At 43.5% G+C, this 13280-nt stretch overlaps 3 protein-coding genes across 3 annotated transcripts; 2 read left to right on the top strand and 1 right to left on the bottom strand.

Moving 5' to 3' along the window:
• Positions 1–7599: 7599 nt before the first annotated feature.
• On the bottom strand, positions 7600–8658 carry SERLADRAFT_405906 (uncharacterized protein; the record flags this gene model as incomplete). Its single annotated transcript, XM_007314459.1, has 3 exons — positions 7600–7736; positions 8199–8302; positions 8354–8658. The coding sequence occupies 3 exons, from the start codon at positions 8656–8658 to the stop codon at positions 7600–7602; spliced, it is 546 nt and encodes a 181-aa protein (XP_007314521.1).
• Positions 8659–9176: 518 nt separating this feature from the next.
• On the top strand, positions 9177–10057 carry SERLADRAFT_458713 (uncharacterized protein; the record flags this gene model as incomplete). Its single annotated transcript, XM_007314458.1, has 4 exons — positions 9177–9562; positions 9622–9650; positions 9709–9872; positions 9925–10057. One exon carries the CDS (start codon positions 9202–9204, stop codon positions 9448–9450), a length of 249 nt encoding a protein of 82 aa, XP_007314520.1.
• On the top strand, positions 10049–13074 carry SERLADRAFT_458711 (uncharacterized protein; the record flags this gene model as incomplete). The annotated part of the gene is made up of 6 exons (XM_007314457.1): positions 10049–10138; positions 10187–10924; positions 10975–11583; positions 11641–11852; positions 11904–11985; positions 12038–13074. The coding sequence occupies 6 exons, from the start codon at positions 10099–10101 to the stop codon at positions 12733–12735; spliced, it is 2379 nt and encodes a 792-aa protein (XP_007314519.1).
• Positions 13075–13280: the final 206 nt, after the last annotated feature.

Below are 13280 nucleotides of genomic sequence, written 5' to 3'. Positions count from 1 at the left end.
TCATTTTATCCGAGATGACTTAGTATCAAAGGGAGAGGCAGTAATCAGATACGTTCCTACAGGAGATATGGTTGCAGACATTCTCACTGAACCCCTCACTCATGAAAAACACTGGAAATTCTCTAAAGCTATGGGACTACGGTTGCACTCGAGTGGGAGTGACAAAACCGGATAAACCCGGTCTCTGCCAAAGCAACCATTGTTCTCCATGGAGCATAGCCACCACTCCATGGAGTAACCATTGTTCTCCTAGGAGCACAATTGTACCCCTAGGAGTCATTATACTGTAGCGAGTAGCACCTCCGACTAGAAGTAGTAGGGGGTTTAGTATAGGAATACCTCAGTCGTTTCTATAGCCTCTCGGGCAGCGGCTGAGTTTCACTTAGGTATATTAGCAGGTGTCAGCCACTTGGGGGTTGCTGTAAACACTGGTCATTGTGTGTCCGCCAATGTCCCTCCAGCTGCTTTTCAACCTGCACCCAATCAAGCTTATGTTGATGAAGAAGACTCTGATGTGAATGATCAGACATCAGAGACTGAAGGCCATGACTTAGATGATATAGAAGATAATGATTCAAAACCCCTTAATAGTGGTTCATCCACTGAAGTTAGAGAGGTATTGTTACAATTGACATACCAGCACCTACTTACACTTTACTTTTCTGTACTTTTACATTTCATTTTCCAAGTCACATGACTGATCACATGACCATTTACTTTACTTTACTTTTCAGACTTGCCATAGTCACATGACCAATCATATGACACATCACCTGACCAGTGCCTAAACTCAATATGTGATTGGTCACATGCTGCACATTGGACTTTTAACTTCACTTACCAACTGTATAGTACCTCATGTATTGTAGTATGTACAAGAAGCTACTAATTTACAAGTCTGATACCATTATTGTCTACACCCTCTTCAAGTATCTGTCAGAACCGTGACCTTACAGAGTATTTGGAGTTACAAAGTACGGAGATGGAGTAAGTGGTAACGGAGTACAAGATGGGGAATTGGCTTAGCTTGTGCGCTAGGCCTTTCCGCAGACCTTGGTCTCTAACTTGACAGAAATGGATGGAGGAGAGTAGAGGATGGAAAGGGAGCAGAGTAAAGATCCTTTGGAGGAGGATCAGATAGACTTAGAAAAGGACTTGTAAAAAGGCAAGGGAATCTAGTTGATATTCAAACAGCAGGAATGGAGTACAGAAGCTACAACTTATATACTGTCGGAGGAGTAGGGGCTCGTAAGGAGTAACTTGTAATGTAGATATGGAGCTCTATGCGGACAATTATCTAGCAAGAGAGAAACATATGAGCAAGGAGTGTATCATAAGGTTTGAACTACAGGGTCTATGAGGAGTACGGGAGGGTGCATAGGAAAGCATGTGACGGACTAGAATTCTGGTGCAGGAGTATTGGAACGGGAGTCCGGAGTACCATGTGGGTGTAACAACCAAGAGTTAGTTACTCTGGCGCACACAGGAACACACTATAAAGGTAGTGAAGAGGGAGTGGTTACCCCTTAAGCTGCAGAGAGTTTGTTGGTTAACAACAGGAGGACTCGCTGAGGAGTCTCTTGGATCTATTGGGGTATATATACTAATACAGAGTGTTTGTACTTATGTACTGTACAGTTGATAAAGTTAGTGGCTGATGATGTCATGGGGCCTAACCCGCATGACCAGCTCCACTGTGTGAGAGAGTTGTATTTCAAATAAGAAGAAGGCAACACGGCGCGAGAAAGAGGAGTTTGAACAAAAGGGGAAGTGCCGCGTGGCACCATGTGTGAAAGCTAAAGTGTACAAGGTTAAAGCGGAGAATGAAAAAGAAGGAAAGGTCCGAAAATTGTGTTATCGTAACAGTGGGGGTGGGACATGGGGCTATGCCAACTGGCAGGCCTTGAGGAGCGTAATCCTGAGAATACCAAAGATTCAGGAGGTTTGGATTTGAGGAAATATCTCCTTTGGAGATGCCAGAGTCCTGTTCTCTGGTATGGATATGACAGTATCCTCCTCTTAGGGTTGAACCCCTGAGACCCAAAAATAGCCTTTGTGGAAAAGGGCTCTGGTGGACATATTTTACAACAGGGTTAGGGTAGGATTTCTCTGTGAGGCAATGATAAACTATAACAAAAACACTACGCGTCTCCGACTGCACTTGCAGGGAGTAAGAGGTACAGTGAGTCTTGAAGATCAACAGATGCTAGTTAATATAGCAAGTAGAGGATATGGGAGTAGACTCAGAGGTTTCTGATGAGGAGTAAAGCGGTTAATTCAAGTAATAGAAAGCTAAAGAACAATACATGAGTATGTAGGGTTTTTATAGCTAACCGTCTATCCCTCAGACCGAAAAAAGAATAAAAGGAAAGTGGTCTGAGGGGGAAATCAACCAATAAGAAAAAAGGATAACTATTGTACAACTTTGACAATTAATCAGCAGGTGGGAAAGTGTACTAATAATAAGTGTTGTCACGTGTGTTCAGGAACCGTATCCTCATGATGAGGTATGATCCTGACTAAAGCGTCTATTAGTATCTCCAGACACTGATGGGGCTTGGAGCTGGTTGGTGAGATGTCTACCACTAGCCCCTTACCCATTGTGCTGGCTGGCTGGGGTTGCCAGTCTCTGATCTGTGATATAAAGTGGTAACAATGGTTGAGAAAGCCTGTGAGGGCTATAAGAAGTAAAATAGCAAATGATACCTCCAGCCCTAGAGCCAGAGGTGTAATGGGAAAAGTGTTTGAAAACCAAGACATAGAGAAACTAATAAATAGTCCTTACACTTTACTCACCTGGGATAAATAGTGCCTCCAGATACCCAGAGCTACTGAAATGAAGTGTAGGAAAGTAGTGAAGGACTTTCAGATGCAAGCAAGCCGGGATCTGGGAATGTTGAGTTTTGTGCTCACTGCCCATAGAGATACAAATGCAACCATTTGCATGTCCTTGTAATGTAAAGATATGGGAGGCTTGGGGAAAGTATGCACAAAGTCAGTTTAGTAAGTTTCCATCTTAATTAATAAACACCCTAGAGTACTGAACTGTATATAGCTGGTATAGGTGGGTCTGTGCCAAAGGAGAGCCTACCAAGCAAGCAGAAAGAAAAGATCAAGCTTCCACTTGACAACAATAGATGTCCCATCCTTGTAGATGAGAATCTGTCTTCCCTGGCAACCTTTTCAGACCTACAGGCTATCATCAGGTCTTTCCTGACAACACATTACCAGATTTCCACTGGAAACACAAAAGGCTTCAGTACCTTGGTCCAGCATTGCGGAGTGCCCGGGCAACTATATTGACTTGTCAAAGGGGTACATATCTTGGGGGTACAAGTCCTGGGAACCATCATGTATAACAAAGGAGGAGACCCAGGGTCTGTTAGACCATTGGTACAACTGGAAGAATGATATAAATGCCAAGATTACCTTCAGGTTAAAATCTAGTCTGCACCCGGTAGCCAATAAAAAAAGGGTAAAAAGAAGGCAGCAATGAAGAGAGTCCTTCCCAGAGCAAGAATGGTTGCACCAAGAAGCAAATCCACCAATAAGGAACAAGAGGAGATTGAGGGGCTTGATGAAATCCTAAGTGATGTTAAACACGGTGCTGATATTCAGAACTAGCCCAGGCCCTCCAAACCAGCTGCAAGGCAACAAATGGTAGCCTTCCAGGAATCAACAAAGACATCTCCAAGAATATTGTAGTCTTGTGCCACAGATGATAGACTGAACAGGAATAATTTTGGTTGCAGAGTGCAGCTTTGAACAAAGCCTCCAAAGCTGTAAATCTGTTTCTTTGCAATAATACTAGCCTATTGGTGTGTCATAAGGCTAAACCAGTGCTAATGAATAGGTGGTATTGTCAATGCTGCATGTGAAGACAAAGACTAGGTGAGCAAAAATTGCCCCATTTGTTGTTTGGAGAAGTGTGAACCAAATTTAAAGCCTGAGTAGTAGCAGTTGCAAACCTTGTCTGCTGTGCTAAGTTTGATATGTCTGCCCCCAGGCAGTGGAACATTGATAGGTGGTAGTAAATTATTCAAAAATTAGCAAACCCTATGCAAAACCTATTAAATGCAACATCATCTTTCTGCAGCTATTCCAAGGCCTGAAATGTCACTGAAGGGTGTATTAAGCCCAGCAAAACATGACCAGTTTTGTTGTGAATGAGGCCATTTATATCAGTCTAACCAGTCAGGCTAAAGCCCCTGGCTTTTCAAAACCTCTTCTTTTTCTGCTGTGGTTGGCTGCAAATTTGCATTTTCTACTAAAGCCTCAGATTGAACACTAATCCAAATATCATACTTTTGATTGTGGTCAGATAGTTTTGTGGGACGAGACAAAATGGGCATGGAAATTTGGACTTTCCCCCTTGTGTTGAGGCCATTGCTCATCTGTAATTGTATAAATATAAATTAAATACATATTAAATAATTGCCATATAACTGACTGTTCCTTGTAATCAGCTAACAAAATCAACATCATAAGGAAAAGATGTCGCTGAATATGATCAATAATGTCCTCATGCCAGTATCCTGTCTTTGTTCAATAGGCTTAAGAATCAGAATCTTCAAACATGCCTCATGCCAGACAATGTTCTTGAAGTTGGCAAATATTGTTTTGCCTTTATGAGCCTCATCTTCTGGCACATACCAATATCATCAGTAAGCATATGGCCAATATTGAATATCAGCCATTATCTACCATATGAAGTCACCCAACAACCCAACCACCTCCCACACCTCTGCTATTGCGAATATCAACTGCACAATGTGCAACAACCAGATAACCTTTTGAGAACCAAACAAAGACAACTTTGAAAATGAAACAAAATGGCTTGGCACCTTTTGGGAGCTTCAACTAGAATAATAAATATATGCATTTTAATACTACCTACCACATGTAAATTTGTAACATACTTGAACATCCCAATGAACATCCCAAAAATCCTTTGCCTTCCATGGCTCATCAAAAAATTGTGCAAAAGACTAATCATTCTATTTTTACAGCCTTTCAGCATTGATGGCAAAATGTGGTGCCAGCTCTGGATCATTTGTTAGATCCAATGCCCAGTCTCACAGTGGCCAGAAATGGGCATCAAATTGATGCTCTTCATTTTGGAAAGGAACTGAAATTATTACTTTGAAAAACTAAACTAAATTAAAATTAGCAGGGCAACGCCAAAACTACATACAGGTGCAAACTGGTATGAGATCTTAGGCAGCAGATTTCCATGCTTCACATAGCTCGGTGTGACTTTTCAATGTGAATGAATCTAGGTTCTTCCCACAACACTGAATCAGAGTTATAAGTCTTGTTATCTGATCCTTGTTCTGCACAGCCTCAAGGGCAATCTCTGCAAATTCAAAGTCAGTACATGGCCAAAAAGGAGACCAAGGCTTTGAGCTAATAATGTGGTCCTTTCTAGATGATGCATGTAAACTCAGGAAATTGGTTGATGATTGCAGCTCGACCACTACTTGGATGGTATTATACTTTTATGTTATCCATTTCCAGCTATTCTATTGCATCTGACTTTGTACCAACTTGTGAGGAGGATACTGAAACATAATAATAATCAGAACAATGATAAAATTAATAATCATACTTACATACCAAAAACATTTAAAGGCACATTATTACTAGCAGTAGTCTCTTCATCTTCTTGGACCAGCCATGATGAAGGCTCAGCTTCAATACAGCCATATAATTAGTACTCAAGGAATCTGAAATACACAAATCATGTCAACCTTGATTATGAGCAGCCAGTGCAAGTTCTTTTTCTTGATTAATCCATCCTACATTAATGACATTAATTAGTAAGCTATTATTCTCCAATATAGTAACTTACTTTTTCTTTTCTCAAACAGAGCCATTTGCTTAATTCATGGTCTTCCTTCATAGCAGCCACCTGGAGCTGACAGGTTTTTATATCAGTCACCAGTCTATGAGGCTTGAACAGATTATTGCAGGTTGGGCAGGTCTTTGTGTTGGTGTCTTTAGGCATAGTAAATTGTGTTAGGGATGTGATTCCGCCTCAAAAAATGGAATATACAATGAAGATGGGTGGTACAGTATGCACAGAGAGCTGGGGAAAAGTTCTTGCAAGGCATGGAGAGCATTGATGGTACTAGTGATGCCTTGCAATAACACTTGCAACATTGTTATGTAATCTCTAGCTAATCTATACCGGTTGCATTCCTGTCATGACTAGTCTGCAATGAGTTCCACTCATCACAGCTTTGCTGCAAGTGTCAGGTGCCTGCCCCACCTTCCATACCTGTGATGCCACAAAAACCACATGAGCAAACCTAAGTGAAATAAGTGCCTTAAGTGAACTATAAGTGAAAAAAAGTGTCAGCATGTGCCAGCGCCCCTGTAAAGTTGAAAGTTAGTAGATAGCAAATAGTCACAAATAAACTTAAAAAATCTCAGCCACAGCCTTGATACATGGAAAAAAGCTGCCTTTTCAGGTGATTGTTGAGCCACAATGTTGTTGTGCGGAAATTATCTATAACAAAGGGGACAGTAGCCTAAAAGTTACGTGTGGAGCACATAGGAGCACATTTTTTTGCTTAGTTTTGCTCATGTGGTTTTTTGTGGCACCACAGGTGTGGAAGGTGCTGCAGGCACCTGACAGTTGCAGCAAAGCTGCGATGAGTGCAACTCGTGATTAGTAAGCTGCCAATTTGGGCAGTTGAGTAGGTTTGAGTAAAGATAGCAAGCTCTAAGTTCAAAAAACCACCAAAGGAAGCCCCCCAGCTCAAATAAAAGGCCAAGACCATGAGAATGAACTTTAAAGCTTCGTTTCAAGCATGCCTCACATCTCAGAGTGTGCCAAACTTCTCGCTGCATTGAATGATGCACAGGAAATTGCTATGGATATCTATATATAGCACAAAATTGCTGAAATCATCTCTGAAGTAGAAGTATCTGCTGAGGGGGAGGCACATTCTGATTCTATGTCTTCACCCCCTTATTCCCACAACTCTTCCACCCCCACCATCTCCTCCAATGACGACATCAATGAACTCTTTCATGCTTATACTAACAACCTTTGTGTAACAACCAAGATAAACTCTGGCGCACACAGGAACACACTATAAAGAAAGATAATGAGGGAGTGGCTACCCTTTTAGAATGCAGTGAGTTAGTTGGTATACAACAGGAGGACTCGCTGAGTCCTTCCCCATGATCTATTGGGGTATATATACTGAATACATGTTTGTTTGTACGTATGTACTGTACAGTTGCTAGAAGCAGTGGCTGCTGATGTCATGGGGTCTAGCCCGTGTGACCAGCTCCACTGTGTGAGATACTTGTATCTAAAATAAGAATAAAGGCAGCGCCGCGCGAGAAAGGTGGAGTTTGAACTAAAAGGGGAAGTGCCACATGGCACAGTGTGAAAACTACAGTACAAGGTTAAAGCGGAGAATGAAAATCAAAGGAAAGGTCCGAAAATGAAAAGTAAAGTAAATGGTCACATGACTGGTCATGTGACTTGGAAAAAGTAAAAGTAAAGTACGAAAAGTAAAGTGTGAGTAGGTACTGGTACATCAATTGTAACACTTTGGCACCACAAGATAAAATAAAATTTACTCATGTCTTAAACCGGCACCCCCACCCCCCACTCCTGTAGGCCTCAGGGGTCAGGGGCTCCAGTGTATCATCCTCTTTGCCTGTGCCAACAAAGTCAGGATCCATGAGACTTGAAGTCTCTGATGAGGAGCCACATGCTGTAGGCAGGGGTGGGTGGGCAAAAGACGGCAGGGGCAGTGAGCCAGAAGAAGGTGGAGGCGGTATTGGGGAGGGGACAAGCTTCAAGATGTTGTATTAGGATGGGAAAGAAGTACCGCCTGTAAAGTTTGCATAGACACCATGGCTGTGGAGTTCAGAGCCACAGGCTGGGAGGGCACACCCAGGTGCTCAGCCAATGGTGTGGGGGGAACGACTTCCTCACCATATTTACCAGACGTGGAAAAAAAACGAGCGGTATCTTCCCCATGTTGAGTGCCAGGGTTGGAAGATTTCACCATTACATTGATATGAGGGATTTCCCTCCACTATGAGTGGAGATCCTCCCACCATGGAAGGTCTTACTTCAATTTTTCTAACAATAGATTGAATAAAATAATTAGTGGTCTAAAAATTCAATTAAATTCAATTAAAAAAAAGGGGGGGGCAGGGAGGGAACTTACTGATGAGATTCCAGAGGTGGCTGCTGGTCTCAACATCATCATAACAGAGATCAGAGCCTATTACCCCAAGTTCACAATTGAAAGCCTGATACTTGTTTTTTAAGCTAGAAAGGATTTCAGAAACATCAAAATAAAATCAGGGGGGGAGGACGTACTTTCCAATGTGATTGTTGATAGCCTTGCTATACTTCATGATGTTGTAAACATCAGATTTACTTGCAGAGGACTTGTTAATAATCTTGCAACAATATTGGGACTTGGCCTCCTTTGTAGAGTCTGAAAATAAAGCTATTCTATACTCTTCGTGACCATTGAGATAATCCACCAGCTGCTGTGTCCTCACCGGCTCTTTCTCCCATTGAATCTTGATCTGCTTCACAGCGGCATCTCCTGCATCATCAGTTGGTGTGACTGACTTTCTTTGCCTTGCACTAGGGGTTTTCTTCGCTCTGGGAGCCATCAGTTTGAAAGATCAGTAGTGATCAGGTCGACAGCAACAACATTACAGTCTGCCTGCCTCATTGTGTGCTTGCTTGTTGATGGTGCCAAAGGTTGCAGCTCCACCTGATTTTTGATATGCTGGCTGCTCTGAAGTTCACTTAAGACGCCCTCTGAGGACCACTGTCCCCTTCATTTTAGATACCACTGCAGCCACACCTGGCTGCAACCAAGAATACAAATCTCCAACATAGTTAGAAAACTTTACCTGTACTGCAGCTCTTCAGTGATAACTTCGGCACTCGGCGGTGTCTTTGGAGGACACTGGAACTGCTGCCGTTTTCGTCACACCGACCTTTTTGTCTGTTTTCCGCGCAGTCCGCTATATTTCGCACCAAAAAACTTCTCGCTGTCGCAGTTTTAAAAAGGTGCAAACAGGGCGTCATATATACAGAGTTCAAACTCCGTTGTTTCATATAACCCCAGCCACAATCGCAGTGGAAGACTTGTATACGTAGGTCACACGGTCAATTTACTGATAGCACATCCCTTGCAATTGGCAGATATGTCGACCACTTTGCCTTACCAGGAGAGCTTAAGGGCTCCCGTTCAGGATACAGGCCATTCTAGTACAGTATCCTCTCTTCAAGGAAAGGCCCCTGATTCCGACTCCCACCAAATTCCACCGCCTTCATCATCAGTAATAGTGTACTCTCCTCGTCAAATTCTGTTGCTCTATGCATCACCTCTCGTGAAGCCTCCGATTGGCATACCAGCGCTGAAGGATTGGTTTGGGTATGTGTGGCAAATCTAGCTCAGTTATCTGTGTGGCATCAACGATACACTTTTAGTTCGGAAAACGAACTTTGTGCGTCCAAGGAGGCAGAGCTGTCTGGCCCAGGTCAGAATCATACACGTGAAAGACGGTGAGTTCTCACGCTCACGTTTACCCTCGCCATCCGAATCCAGCCTGACCATCCTGTAGTACCTTCCGTAGAGATGCTGAGGAGAGAGGTACGTCTTAGCATCTTAACTGTTATTTAATTTTATTATAATCTTACCATATGTGTAGAAGCACTCATACGACCTTCCATCCGAGGGAATCACAACCAGCATGCACAGATGGGTCACTTCAAACATCAATCCATTCGCGGAAATGAGTCTTTCCGATCAAAGGACGTGGAAAAAGAGAAGACCCCAAAAGAAAAAGATAAAGTCGAAGAAAGGGTCTCTCTGGTACGTACAAGTTTGGAAGCTAGTTGACCAAAGTGTCATAGTCGTAACGCAGGTAGCCGATCAGTCGGTTCGAGAACGACTAGTGGTATTTCCCAACCGTTCAGCTCCAGGTCAAGCGCGTAACAATGATGGAGATATTACTCATGGTTACGCGATCAAAAGCATGTCTAAGGACGAAAATCAACATACAGCACATTCACGTAAATCGGATGCGAAAAGTTCCTCAATGAAGGTGGTTGTGGATTCTAATGAAGAATGGAGAAGATGTGAGTTTCATACATGTGGAACTAAATGTTACTAAAATAATCTTGCAGGTATAGAGTCAAGTACTCGCTGTTCTAGGGACCATCGTCATGACAAACATGATATACCTGGACTAGATCTATTGAAGCAAGGTCCTCCGTCTTTAAGTCGAGATACAGATATAGTCGATTCATTTCTTGAGAGACGTCCAGAACGTCGTCGCAATATCCGTTCTGTCCCGGATGGCGATCATGATGGTCACGACGCATTTAGGCGGGACATAGATTGTGGGGGAGCCTCGGGTGTGACTGAAAATCGTCGCTGGAAAGATGACGGCAAAAGAGATGAAAGGAATGTCATTCGACGGGAACGTCAACTATGCGGACGTGAGCGGGATTCTGAACAACGCAGTGGGAATGGGCATGTTAGAAAAGTTAACTATGACCATTCTCTCGACAAGTGCCATGATCGTCCTGGGAAACATAACAGTGGCCGGGACAAAATAGGTGACGGGTTGATTGATGATGAAACTTTTGGACGAGGCAACTACGGTCGTGAAAGAAACGTAGAAAAACAACCAGCGTGGATGGATTCCTCCGTCACTTCGGTTATCGGAGCCAGCGGTCCTGCAGACATTTCTGATGAAATACAAAGCAATCAACCGCCTGTTACTGAGAAGCCCCTAGACGAAATTCAGCTCTTTCGACTTATGATGAAACAGGAGGAAGAGAAAACAAATTCTGAAAATTTGAAGGCTGCTACTCCAGTCGGCGCAGTTAGGACTTCGGAAAACGAGCGAAGTGCACGTGGTAAGGTTGTACTTCAGTTTCCCGAACTACTGATGGAGTTGGATTTTAAGGTTCTTTGTCTTCCGGTGCTCAGGCTTCGCATTCAGATTCGTCGCACATATCTCTGACGTCTGGTGTCCCTCCCCGGACGACCGATTTTTTCTTAGATTCGTGGAAAGATGGGTCTCGTGCTTTATCATCAATCGTATCTCCTTCTGCTTCATCTGTTATATCCTCTGGAGCTAGCTCCAATGCCAAGGTACCTGAAAATCTTGCTAGAGACGAGTCCACAATTTCGCGGTTTTTTCCTAATCCTCTTTCGTCTGAAAATCTTCATTCTCGCATTTCATATAATCAACGCCCTGAGGATGTCCGTGACCGCGACGCAGATGCTTGTTATCCTCACGATCACCTTCGATCAGAATCAGCGGTCTTTGACTTCCGCCTTTCGCACCAGCTCGATCCACAGGACCCAGCACAAGAAATTCATATCCAGCATTCTTTGAGCAGGCCTAGTCAAGATTCGGCGACGGCCTTGCCGTATGATAATCTTAGCCGTCCGCTGCAGGTACCTGTGTTCGATGGTATAGGTTCGTGTGAATGGGACTTACGCGCTGAGGAGTCGGTTGGGGATATGAAAATTGGATTATCTTCGGATATAGCATCCTTTGGACAGCGAGGTGCTTTCGAATATGATGACTATCCTTTTATATGTCCCTCACGCAATTCAAATTCAGATTTTTCTAGTAGCCCTGGACTCGCTGTGGCGAAGGGAAGTCGATTTGCTAAATTTTTCGATAGCAAAGGGCGACTGAAGGACAGGCTGTCGCCGGTTGCTCGTGAACAAGACGGTTGGGCACCTCTGGAGTACGTCGCAGCAGGAAATGCGCACGCGTCTGCTGATGAGAACGCTGAAGGAATGTTAGCGACGTTGACTAGATCGACACAGGTAACAGGTTTCCTCCATGAGGAATACATTAGTTTACCCATTGTTTTGAAGGCTCATTCAGCAATTACTGAATACGCAAGTGATGCTACAAACAACCTTCAACGCTTTCTTAATGATCAACATGCAACAGACAGCGAGTAGCATTTACGCTGTCGCATTGACGATATATTCATGCATTTATATAGATGATAGGACGTTTGTGCCTTCTCGAAATCAGAATGGACGGATGGTGGTAGTTGAGTCGCGACGAGATGAGCATGTCGCAAATAGCCCCCGCCAATTCCTACCACTGAGCTCATATGATCACATATACTCAAGTCCAGCCCCTCCACTGGGTGGACAGTCTGGTCGATGTTCACGTTCTGGGTTCCAACCAGGCCCATTAAGAAACAACTATACGCACAGTCCCAATCATGGATCCACGAAATACTTTGTTCCCTTGGCAGTTCCTGGTGGCCGTTCGCCCCATCTTGTTACAGAGTCAACAGGTTTTCCAGGCATGCACTCAGGGGTGGCACCCGGATATCCACGTAACACCCAATACACGAACGACATTTTCCCGCAACCCGAGCTCTATTTCACCAGCGGTGGGGTCAATCCGTCAACGCGTATATCTCAGTCTGGAGTGCAACATGTACAAGCATCTCTATTGAATGGCACCAACGCTGCCTCCGATTTAGTACACGGATCCCCCCAGAGTGCTCAGGTGGTTTTTAGTCAGCAAGTAAATCAGGCACAGGTACCTATGTACGGGATGAGGCAGCACCAACGACTTCCTCCACATATAATCCCCACTCACTTATCATACCAGGGTTCAAGTAATCAGTCCAGTCAGGACCTTATGGCGCTGCTGATGGGAAGGCCTTCTAGGACAGATACGTAACCCGCTCGAAGGTGAAATAGTGTAAAATGTTCCATGAGAATCGAAAAAAGGGGAACCGAAATGAATTAGTACTTACCTTTCTGGACAATCAGCAAAGTAAGTGAAGGAACGAGGGTAGAACCTCTGTCGGAAAAATCCTCTTTACCTCATCAGGCCTTTCGCCCTTGACCTACCTTTTTCAACCTGACGAGCTTATCACACTGGATGCCTGACCGGCTAATGTCAGCCACAATATCCTGTCTAAATCCTGAAAGTAGTTAAAAACATTTTCAACATTTTGTGTAAATCTGAAAGTTACTGTTATTTCAGACTCCAAACCAGTCGACATATGTGTGTATGCTATATCCCAGTGCTTGTGATTAGATAATTTGATTATATAATTATCCAAGACTTTACCGAAACTTGAGTTGAGCATAACACATATGGCCGACTGGCAAAACTTGTAGTGACGCCAGATTTTGGTTTATTTGCACCACCGAACATTGCCACCAAATTCAACATCTTTTAGTCGGCTCAAGTCAAAAACAGAAATGTGACCATGACTT

This window comes from Serpula lacrymans, assembly GCF_000218685.1.
Source record: "Serpula lacrymans var. lacrymans S7.9 unplaced genomic scaffold SERLAscaffold_3, whole genome shotgun sequence".
In the NCBI taxonomy this organism is placed as follows: domain Eukaryota; kingdom Fungi; phylum Basidiomycota; class Agaricomycetes; order Boletales; family Serpulaceae; genus Serpula; species Serpula lacrymans.
Note: the sequence above shows the minus strand (reverse complement) of the source record. Positions and strands in the feature narration are given on the sequence as shown.